Source organism: Penaeus chinensis, chromosome 9 (genome assembly GCF_019202785.1).
Source record: "Penaeus chinensis breed Huanghai No. 1 chromosome 9, ASM1920278v2, whole genome shotgun sequence".
NCBI classification, from domain to species: Eukaryota; Metazoa; Arthropoda; class Malacostraca; order Decapoda; family Penaeidae; genus Penaeus; species Penaeus chinensis.
Window position 1 is genome coordinate 10,262,450 of NC_061827.1, and position 12,365 is coordinate 10,274,814.

At 32.4% G+C, this 12,365-nt stretch overlaps 1 protein-coding gene across 1 annotated transcript; it reads left to right on the forward strand.

The window, feature by feature from the left end:
• Positions 1 to 1,195: 1,195 nt before the first annotated feature.
• LOC125028641 (RNA-binding protein EWS-like) lies at positions 1,196 to 1,768 on the forward strand. The gene has a single exon (XM_047618115.1). It carries the CDS (start codon positions 1,196 to 1,198, stop codon positions 1,766 to 1,768), a length of 573 nt encoding a protein of 190 aa, XP_047474071.1.
• Positions 1,769 to 12,365: the final 10,597 nt, after the last annotated feature.

The window sequence follows — 12,365 nt, forward strand, 5'->3', positions numbered from 1 at the left end:
ACTGCTATTGTTATTATTACTAACATTGGTATTATTGCTACTATCATTATTGCCATTATCATTATCACTATGATCATTATTACTATTATCTTTATTATTATTACTGTTATTATTACTATTATTATCATTATTATTATCATTGTTATTAATATCATTATTACTATTATTTTTACTACCTAGTTCTTATCATTATTGTCACTTTCCATACTCATTATCATTATCAATATTATTATCGTCATTGTCATTATTATTTAAAATTAAACTATTATCCTTACAATTATTATTATCACTTTTATAAGTACTATTATCGTTACTAATATTATAAGTGTTATTAATATTACTATTATTATAATTACTATTAATATCACTATTATCATTATAACAATTATCATTATCACTATCACTATTATCATTATCACTATTATTATTATCACTATTATCATTATCACTATTATTATTATCACTATTATCATTATTACTGTCATTATTAGCAGTAATATTATTACTATCATTATTAGTAGTAATATTATTATTATCATTATTAGTAGTAATATTATTACTATCATTATTAGTAGTAATATTATTACTATCATTATTAGTAGTAATATTATTACTATCATTGTTATTACTCTCACTGTTTTTACTCTCACTGTTATTACTCTCACTATTATCATCACTATAATTTTTACTATAATCAGTACTTTTATTATTATTATCAATATTACTATTAATATTACCATTATTATTATTTTCAATATTACTATTATCATTATTACCATTGCTCTTATTGTTATTACCAATACATTATTATTAATATAATCAGTATTAATTTTATTCATACTATCATTACTATTTGTTTGTTTTTTGCATTACTACTACTATTATTATTCTTGCTATTATTGTAACATCATTATAGCAAATATAACTTATTGCTATTATCATTACTAATTAATCATTATTATTATCTTTTTGTACCATCATATTGTTAATAAACATCACAGATTGTTAGGAACCAATCAATAACTTCCACATCACAAGGAGGCGTGGTCGAGGGCGGGTCTTCTTGCCCACAGGCGCATATAAGCATTACTAAGCAATTCCACAACCACACACCTCACTCGTAGTCCCATCTCTTCACAAGCTCTCCTGTGTAACCCTTTGTCTGAAAAAAATGAACTGCATCACCAATGGAACCATGGCCGCAATGGCAGCAGCTCTCGCCGCCAACTCCACCATGTCGTCCGATAAGGCAGAGATGCGACTCTACCTCGACAGACTTAAGGCCATGGTGCCTCAGTGTCCCAAGAATCGCAAGGTGTCCAAACAAGAGCTCCTCGAACACGTCATCAACTACATCAGCGACCTCGAAGACACCCTCCAGTCAGACTCTGACTACGACCCCGATAGTCCTCCAGCGAGTCCTACCAGTGACTTCAGCTTCAGCGACTCCTTTAACCAGTACACCCAGTATGATGGCTACAATCAACAGTCTCAGTTAAGTGGCTACACACAAGAATCACATCTCAGCGATTACAGTCAGCAGCCCCAGTTCAGTGATTCCTTCAAGCAGCAGCCCCAGTATGGCGGTTACGGATCGCAGCCTCACCAGTATTCCCAGCAGCAGTACAGCCAAGAAAATTCCATGATGATGGAGGACTCCCACGGTAGCAGTGGCTATAGCAACTACTACGGAAGCAGTTCTGCAAATTACCCACTCGGCCACTCGACCCAAAGCATGGAAATGGACACATACGCTTTTGGATATTAATTCCATCGGTTAGGTTTCATTGTGTACATACTTTCATCTCATTTTATGCACAAAATGTCATGTATATTATCATCTGTTATTAACTGTTAGTATATGCAAATAAATTACAAGAATTGACTGGATATTTATATTCTTATTACCTAAAACATTAAGCTGGTGAATATTGTTAAAATATCAATCTCAAAATCTACCAATGCAAGTTAATGCTCTTCATATAAAAATATATACTGCGTTTAATGTTGCAGTATTATATAGATTTACACTTTTTATATACATATATAAAAATCAACGAAAGCAATAGTTCCTGCAAGTACAAAGGAGGTAGTCTTGCAAAGCACTGCAATCCTTTAACTTTCATTGTCTGCATAATCATCCTATACTATCTACAAGATTCACTCCTTGACCTTGACCCTCCTCCTGAGACCTGATTCAGCTCTTGTTCGTTCTATCTCTCAACCACTATATATTCTTGTCAAAATTCTCTCCTTGTATCCATTTTGGTATATTATTCGTCTAAAGAGGAACTCGTTAAGAGTCCGAAACGTTACGATTCATTTTCATTTCTTACTGTGGTTGTTTTCCTTTCATCTTTGTGTACACGTTATTGTGTTTGTGTTTGTCTAATATGTAAGTGAATTACAAGAAATATACCAATGATCCCATTCCACTGTAAGTTTTCATAATTTATTATATGTTGTTTTTTGGCATCGCTTTAGTGGAAGGAGTTTGATGTGAATGTTAAATTTCTTACTCTGTTTTAATTTCACACTAAATAAGAAATAAAAAAAATCACAGTAAAATAATCCTTCTTAACCATCTGCCACTCCATATATATTGTATCTTTATGTGTGCGTATGTGTATTCATGACTGTAGACAAACAAATCATTAAATGTAAAATCTTAACAGTTCAGGTGTAAAAAGAAACAAAAAAAAAAAACGCCGAAAAAATGAAATTGATAAAGCTCATTGAAGAAACCCACATCTAATTTTGGTGAAATGAGAATCTCACGTTTAAGACATTGTTTAATAAAAATACATTGTTCTGTACAGTAAATGTTAATTTGTTTTACTCATCTAATTACTTACTGTTAGTATGTAATAAATGTATTTACGAATTTTCTGCCTCTCTCACGACGATCATAATTTCATAGACGAATAATTATAGTCATCACTTCGCGGATTATTTATGACCATTCTGAGGGCCACATTTGACCTGCGGCCCACAACTCTGACACCTCTGTCTTAGAATGACAAAATCAGTTCACGATAAGATTATAAACAATAATAATCATCAGGTTTTATGCTACTGCCTGACTGGAGCCTCCCGTGTATCTCACTGACAATATCCAACGTTGTAACCACGAAATTTTCAAGATTCACTCTGCTTTGTTGGTGAAATAAACCTACTTTTTTTCACCTGATTTTAACGGTGAACTTTAGTTGGAACTTACGTGTAGATTCATTGTTGGCATTGTGTAAAAAACAAAAAAAATAATAATAATAATTTTAACGTCCACGTCTTGTCATTTCTATCTATATTCAGGAGAATGTGTTATTGTACCATCATTTTGCCACTGACCTTTTATCCTTCCACTTTTTCTTTTGATTCTGAAAATGCATTGGTAATATTCGTTTGACAAATGGATCAAAAGATACTGATATGCAAAACTCAATAATCAGTTTCAGATCATTGTAGGTTGCGTTACTGAATGATAGAACCAAAATCCCATGAGTGTTTTCCAGAGTGTCAAAGGAGGAGTAATTTGTCAAGTATACTTTAAATTCCTTTTTGTAATTGACACGTGCAGTTTTTTTTTTTTTTTCTTAATTGTATTACTATTATTTCCTATCATTATCAATACTATTACTATTATTTTCTATCATTACCATTATAATTACTACTATTTATTATCATTATCATTACTATTATCATTATTCAGTCATTTATCATTTTCATTATTATTATCGTTATTATTATAATCATTGTCATTATTATTTGAAGTTAAACTATTATTATTACAATTATTATTATTACTATTATAAGTACTACTTTTATTCTCACTATTATTAAAAGTACCCTTAATACTACTATTATATTTTTTACGATTATTATCATTACTATCGTTGATATTACTCTCATTATTATTACTATTATCATTATCACTATTATCATTATCACTATCATTATTATTAGTAATAATATTACTATCATTGTTATTACTCTCATTATTATCATCACTATTACTCTTACTATAATCATTACTTTTAATATTACTATTAATATTAATATTAGTAATACTAACATTATTACAATTATCATTGTTATTATCAATATTACTATTATCATTATTACTATATTATTATTACTATATCATTATTATTATTATATCATCAGTATTACTCTTATTACTTTATCATCAGTATTACTCTTATTATTATATCATTAATATTAGTGTTTTTTTATTGTTATTACTATTATTATTATTGTAACTTATTATTACTGTAATTAGAACTTTTATTGCTATTAGCACTAATAATGTCATTATTACCAGTATCATTATTACTAGATCTTTATTACTAACATGATTGTTACTATTATATCATTATGATATTAATTATCAATTATTACTATTATTATTCTCATTATTATTACTATTAAAATTATTGATATTATCAATATTATTAGTACTACTTCAACCATTACTAATGTTATCATTCCTATCATCATTATGATTATTGTTATTATTACTATCATTATTATCACTGTTATCATTATTATCACTGTTATCATTATTATCATTGTTATCATTATTACTTTTATTATTACTAGTATCATTATTACTAGTATCATCATTACTAGTTTCATTATTACTAGTATCATTATTACTACTGGTATCATTTTTACAAATATTATATCAATTATATTGATGTTATTACAATTATCATTATTAACATTAGTAGTAGTAGTACTATTATTATCAGTAGCATTATTAGTGCTATTAATACTATTACTATTACCATATTGTTATCATTATTACTATAATTATCATTGTTATTACTAATATTAATATAATTACTATTACTACTATTACTACTACTATTGTTAACATTATGATTACCTTTATTATTACTATTTCTTGTTATTTGTTACTATTACTATTATTATTATTACTATTATCATTATTATTACTGATAATGCCATTTCTCTTATTATAATTATTACTTTTATCATCATCAGTATCATTACCATCATATTAATTAACATCAAAGATTTTCAGGGACCAATCAATAACTTCCACGTCACAAGGAGGCGTGGTCGAGGGCGGGTCTTCTTGCCCACAGGCGTATTTAAGCATCCTAGGCATATCCACAACCACACATCTCACTCGCACTCCCATCTCTTCAGAAGCTCACCTGCGTAATCCTTTCTCTGAAAAAGATGAACTGCATCAACAATGGAACCATGGCCGCCATGGCAGCAGCTCTCGCCGCCAACTCCACCATGTCGTCCGATAAGGCAGAGATGCGACTCTACCTCGACAGACTTAAGGCCATGGTGCCTCAGTGTCCCAAGAATCGCAAGGTGTCCAAACAAGAGCTCCTCGAACACGTCATCAACTATATCAGTGACCTCGAGGACACCCTCCAGTCAGACTCTGACTCCGATTCCGACAGTCCTCCTGCGAGTCCTACCAGTGACTTCAGCTTCAGCGACTCCTTCAACCAGTACGCCCAGTATGATGGCTACAATCAGCAGTCTCAGTTAAATGGTTACACTCAAGAATCTCATCTCAGCGGCTACAGTCAGCAACCCCAGTTCGGAGATTCCTTCAAGCAGCAGCCTCAGTACGGCGGTTACGGAACGCAGCCTCACCAGTATTCCCAGGAGCAGTACAGCCAAGAAAATTCCATGATGATGGATGACTCCCACAGCAGCAGTGACTACAGCAAGTACTACGGAAGCAGTTCTGCGAGTTACCCACTCGGCCACTCGACCCAAAACATGGAGATGGACACTTACGGTTTTGGATATTAGTAGATTGTAGATTCAAGACTATATCCATGTCATTCCAGGTCACTTACAGAATATATAATCATTATGTACATACTCATTTTTTCTTAATCATTAATAAAATCTTGAAAAGAAGAATATAATGTCTAATTCACTATCACCGACAGAATGTTTATTCTGTAAATACTATAGTAAATATCAAGATGAAAAAAATAATTTAATGAGAAACGAATAATGTATACACATTCATATACATAATTGTATAAGCATAGTTTTATTTTATGGAAGTTTCAAAGTGATTTACGTGCCATATGCATGAGTCTAAGGGAATGAACCGACAGCTTTCATTTACGAAACAACACTTAGAATAAAATTATGTGATGTTGGACTGCAACGATGCAATGTGCCGTGCGGAAAAAGCTAATGCGATGAAGAGTATGAGTGAATGCTTGTACATCATATCTCAGAGTGCCACGTGGTACATGTGGTGGAGCTGTGTAACTATCTTACAAGGCAACTATATTTTTTCATATAGCTGGGGTGGGGAGATAAATAGATGAAAGACAATAGTTATTTAATTATTTTCTCATTTGATAAATATCATATTACAACCTAAGTATCCAATATTTTACTTACTATTTTATCTTACAAGGTCTAAATCTGTGGTGATTTTTGTTATCTAACTACCACATAGGTTGTACTTGCCAACAATGGAAGGCTTGACACAACAAAAACAAATTTACATGCCATAAATGCATGCGGATAACTAGTACTTCGACTGTACAAAAAGCACACGTTCTTTGACTGGTGTCTACGAGCGCCTTGTTCACTATAGCTACAAGAGGTTGACCCAACAATCACCCATTTATTTGTGTGTGTGTGTGGTTGACTCCGATTTTCAACTTTTCGCATTTCTATAACCCCTTGACCTCATACATTCACAAGTAAAGGTCAAGGAGATATTATTGTAAACTGCCCCGCCTTCTGACCTCCTTCAATTATTGTGACCTCATTTGAAAAAGAAGAAAGCGTTGTTTTATGTTTCATTGAAAAAAAAAAATTGTAATCAAAATAATGAGGATGAATAAAAGCATTTCAAGTTTCCACAGCAATGCACGGATCTCCAATACTCATGAACTTACATCAAACACATGTATAAGAATACAAGATTGTCATACTGAAAAATGTAGTAGTTCATTTATGAGAAAGCAGAGGAAATAATTCAAAAACATACACACACACGCATATGTGTGTGTGTCAGTTCGTGTGTGCATATACACGAACACGACCACACACACACACACAAACACACACACACACACACACACATGCACACACTCACATGCACACACATACACATTTATATATACATGCATATATATAAATATATATATATATTTTTATATATATATATATGTGTGTGTGTGTGTATGTGTGTGTGTGTGTGTGTGTGTGTGTGTGTGCGTGTGTGTGTATGAATACATATATGTGTGCGTGTGTGTATGTATATATATATATGTGTGTGTGTGTGTGTGTGTGTGTGTGTGTGTGTGTGTGTGTGTGTGTGTGTCTGTGTGTGTGTGTGTCGGTACTGTATATATACACACACATATATACATACATGCATACATGTGTGTATATATATACATATATATGTATATATATACTATATGCATATATATATATTCATATTTATATATATACATATATACTGTATATAAATACACACACATGTGTATTATACACAAATATAGACATATATATGTTTGTGGGGGGCGTGAGCGTATATGTCTGTGTGTACAAATGCGTATTTATATGAAAGTTTTGTTTTTTATCATACGACGTAGATAAATTAAGGCAGAGCAACTACCGTGCCATTACAACTACGCATTGCGTACTATGTAGCGTAATCCTTTGAAACACCTGAGAGCGTTGATAATTACCTGGGCCGTCAAATTAGACAGTAATCTCATCACGTAATTATTCAACCCAAATATTTACTCATTTGCGTAAACGTAATCTCCAACACGTTCAGCTCGTTTTGACAGATGACACAATTCTATACGTATTGCCATTTTACAACATTATATCGTAAGAAATTTTCTTTTCTAAGCTATAATGCAATGCTACTCGTATGATCTTTCAAGGTAAGGTAACTCACTATCTATACTTCACTATTTAGGCAATATATACCATAACTGTTTCCAAAGTTAGTGTTTTTTTCGTTCGTGACCTTGGAAAAATGATGTGCACATTGTACAACGTAGGTGTAAACTCATTGATCATTAACGTACATAACGTAAAGATGCTTGCTGTCACAAACATGATTAAACAGTACTTCTGTATGATTAAGTGACTGAAGTGGGATACTCAGGACACTAATTACACCTTTTCCGCAGCTATTATCCTTAAGCCGCAACATTCTTTCGGGTCAAGGGGCGGGACTTTTCCTTACAAACGTCAAAAAACTTGCCGATCCTTACGCCGAGCTTATGAAATGACGCAAGTCACTGGGGTTATTAAGGGACAAAGGAGGACAATGCATTCTTTTCCTAGAAAACAAAGAAAAACAAACGCCCAATGTAAATATAAAGCACATTAGGTACGATTGTTTGTCAAAGAGTAAGTTACTCCTTTCTAGGTTTTTGGACTGATAATCTAATCAATGATAGACATAAAGAGGTCTATATCAGTGGGCAAAGTTCCACCACCGTATACCTAATAATAAAATAGATAAAAAATATCTGGATTAAAATATCTAATAACACACAGAAAATTGACCATTTAGAACATACAAAAGGTACCAAATGGAATGATACTGTTCAAGAAAAAGTTCCTCCAAGTTGAGGATGATAGAGAAAACATTGGTAGTGTCACTAGAATAGAAACCTTCGTTGTATTGTGGTTGCTGGTTGAAGGAGTCGCTGAAACCGACGCCGTTCATTTTTCTGTTCAGTTGGTGAACCAAAATTGGTTATGAACCTTGCCTCCTTGAGTAAGATTATTTAAAGGTCAAGGGAACCCGTCTTCTACCATGAAAAAGATTATGTAAACTTCGCCGAACATAGAAAAAATCGGTAATCTCTGCTGGAAGAACGTTGAAGTATAGTTTGATGATCATGTGTCCGACAAATTTAATATGTGGAAACTAGAAAGAAGTATACCATAGACACCTAATATGCGTTATATTTGTATTAGCTATTTGTTTTTCTTTGTGTTCAGAGCAACGGCTACATTGTCCTTCGTCGTTCCCTAATTACCCCAGTGACTTGCGTCATTTCATAAGCTTGGCGTAAGGATCGGCAAGTTTTTTGACATTTGTAAGAAAAAGCCCCGCCCCTTGACCTGAAAGAATTCCATTTATTTTTAATAAAAACTCCGGATCACATAGAAAGACCTAATTAGGTCCTCTGACCAGATTTGTCCAGAAGTAATATTTAATCAGCTTTGTTGGCAACATAGTTACATTACAAATTAAGTGTTAGTGTTTATATATATTTGTATATATACATTTCTCTCCCTCCCCCTTTGTATATATGTTTGTGGATATATATATCTATATGTATATATATGTACACACACACACACACACACATACACACACACACACACACACACACACACACACACACACACACATATATGGATATATATAGGGTATATTCATATCTATCTATACATGTAGGTGTGTGTGTATATATATATATATATATATATATATATATATAGATGTACACACACACATATACATACACAGATATATGTATTTATGCATGGATGTAGACATGTGAATCCATGTGTGTTCGATTATATAAAAATCACTACTAAAAGCAAAGAAAATAAATCACATAGTTTTTAAGATGGCACTATTATTTTGGCATATTTTGCAATATGTCTTTTTATGAAAACTAGAATATATACCATTAAAAAAAATACTGATAACACCCAGTGTCTGAAGTCAGTGTCATCTGCATGTTGCTTGACTTTTGTAAAGAAAAATGTCACGCCCCTTGACTAATTATCATTTACACCAGAGGACTTAGTACTACCATAGTATCATTCTCCTTAGTTTGCAAATACTCCCTCCACTAAGAATTGTAATGTTTCCTTGATTGAGCTGTGCATTATTTTGCAATTCATTCACTTTGATTTAAATATAAAAGGACCTGTAGATACATTATTACAAGAACTATCTAGAATAATTTAGGTACATAACGCTTATTGTTACTGAGTAACAATAAGCAAATAGATATATATTAATATAAATGTGAATACATATGTGTGTATATATATATGTATATATATAAGGGCACATACATATGTGTGTATGTATATATATATATATATATATATATATATATATATATAAATATATATATATATATATGTATATATATAAGCGCACATACATATGTGTGTATATATACTATATATACATATATAAATATATGTCTATTCATATATACAAACACACACTCACATATATATACATACATGTATACATATATACATGCATATATATATGTATATATATAAATATGTATACACAGTATATATACATACACATATATGCGTTTGTGCTTGTGTATTCATGCATATATACAAATATATATTCCCACATAAATAAAGATATATATATATATATATATACATATTATATACGTTTATATGTGCATGTGTGTGTGTGTGTGTGTGTGTGTGTGTGTGTGTGTGTGTGTGTGTGTGTGTGTGTGTGCATATACACATACGAACACACATATTTATATGCATATATACATACATACACATATATACATATGTATACATATGTATGTATATGCTTGTATGTAGATATATACATATATATAAATCCATTTTTCAAACCAATACATACCACTCCCATGACTTCGCAAGCTGTCTTGTCATAGCACATAACTATTAAGAAATGAAACGTTTGGCTGTTTTCAAATAGATTTTCTTGTCTCTTTTTTTATTACAAAGAATGAGAATGTAAGTTCAAGATAAGTGCTTGGAATATGTGTTCTTAAAGAAAAATAATTTTAGTCTTCCATCTGTTTGTATCTGTTCATTCACTCTTATTTGAAAAGGGTTTTTCTCTTTTGTGAATAGCACGAAGAACGAGAGAATTAGTTCAAGGATATAGCATAGCTATCAGTTCATAATTTCTAATTGACTATTTGATAAGGTTACCAAGTTCTAATCTGTTAATGTATTCCATAAATGTATCCACTAAATGCTGTCATGTTATTTTAACAACAGACACTATTTTTAAGAGAAATTCTATAGACAGCATAGCGTTATGTACCTTTAACTTCTTAAGTATTCTAGATAGTTCTTGTAATAAAGGATCTACAGGCCATTCTAGATTTAAATCAAAGTGAATTAATTGCAAAAGAATACACACCTCAATCAAGGAAACATTACAATTCTTAGTGAAGGAAGTATTTGCAAACAAAGGAAAATCATAATTTGGTAGCATTAAGTCCTTTGATGCATAAATAATATACCATTACTTAAGTTGTCTCTACATAATATTTACAGCTCCGTTTAATACGTTAATTTCAGTACGAACCAGTGTTGTATGCGCTACAGTTGCTACCGTCAGTGCTGTAGCCACTGTTGTAATCTGCGCTGTAGCCTCTGTAGAAATCAATGATACTGATGGAGCTAATGAAATAGTACTCATGGGGGTAGTGCTTTCAAGTTGAGGTAGATGAAGAACGTTGTCAGTATCACTGGAGTAGAGGCCTTGGTTGCCGAGGGAGGACTGGTCGGGTTGAACGATATAACCACCATATTGTGGTTGCTGGTTGAAGGAGTCGCTGAAACCGACACCGTCCATAGGACTCCCTGGACGACTGTCGGAATCCGAGTCGGACTGGAGGGTGTCCTGAAGGTCGCTGATGTAGTTGATGACATGCTCGAGCAGTTCCTGCCTGGACACCTTGCGGTTCTTAGGACACTGAGGCACCATGGCTTTGAGTGTGTGGAGATAGAGGCGAATCTTTTATGCAAATACATATATATGTATATACATGCACACACGTGCGTGCACACACACATAGATCTCAATATATGTGATTATTCTGCGGATGTTAAGTGCCACGTATTATTCAAAAAATGTAATAATCTATGCCCTTACATTGCAGTGTATCATGCCTAACTCATTAGCCATTAACTACGTAGTGGTGTCATTACGCCTGATTGTACTGGGATGGTCAGGTGACTAATTACGTAGGTATATGCTCCAGGGCTTCCATTGATAAACAAGGTCAAGGGGCGGGACTTTTTCGTATAAACGTAAAAAAACTTGCCGATCCTTACGCCGAACTCATGAAATGACGCAAGACACTGGAAGCAATTAAGGACAAAGGAGGTCAAATTTGGCACATGAATTTACTGATTATTTAGTTACGTATGAAGAGTTCTGTTAAGATTTCACGTCTTCTCTCGTGTTCATATGATCAAATAAATTTATAAAAGACTTTAATAAAAAAAGGTCTGTAAACCATGTTAAAATCACTTTTGATAACTGAACAAAATGAATATATTAAACTGGATATTGTTAATCAAGTTCAAATGCG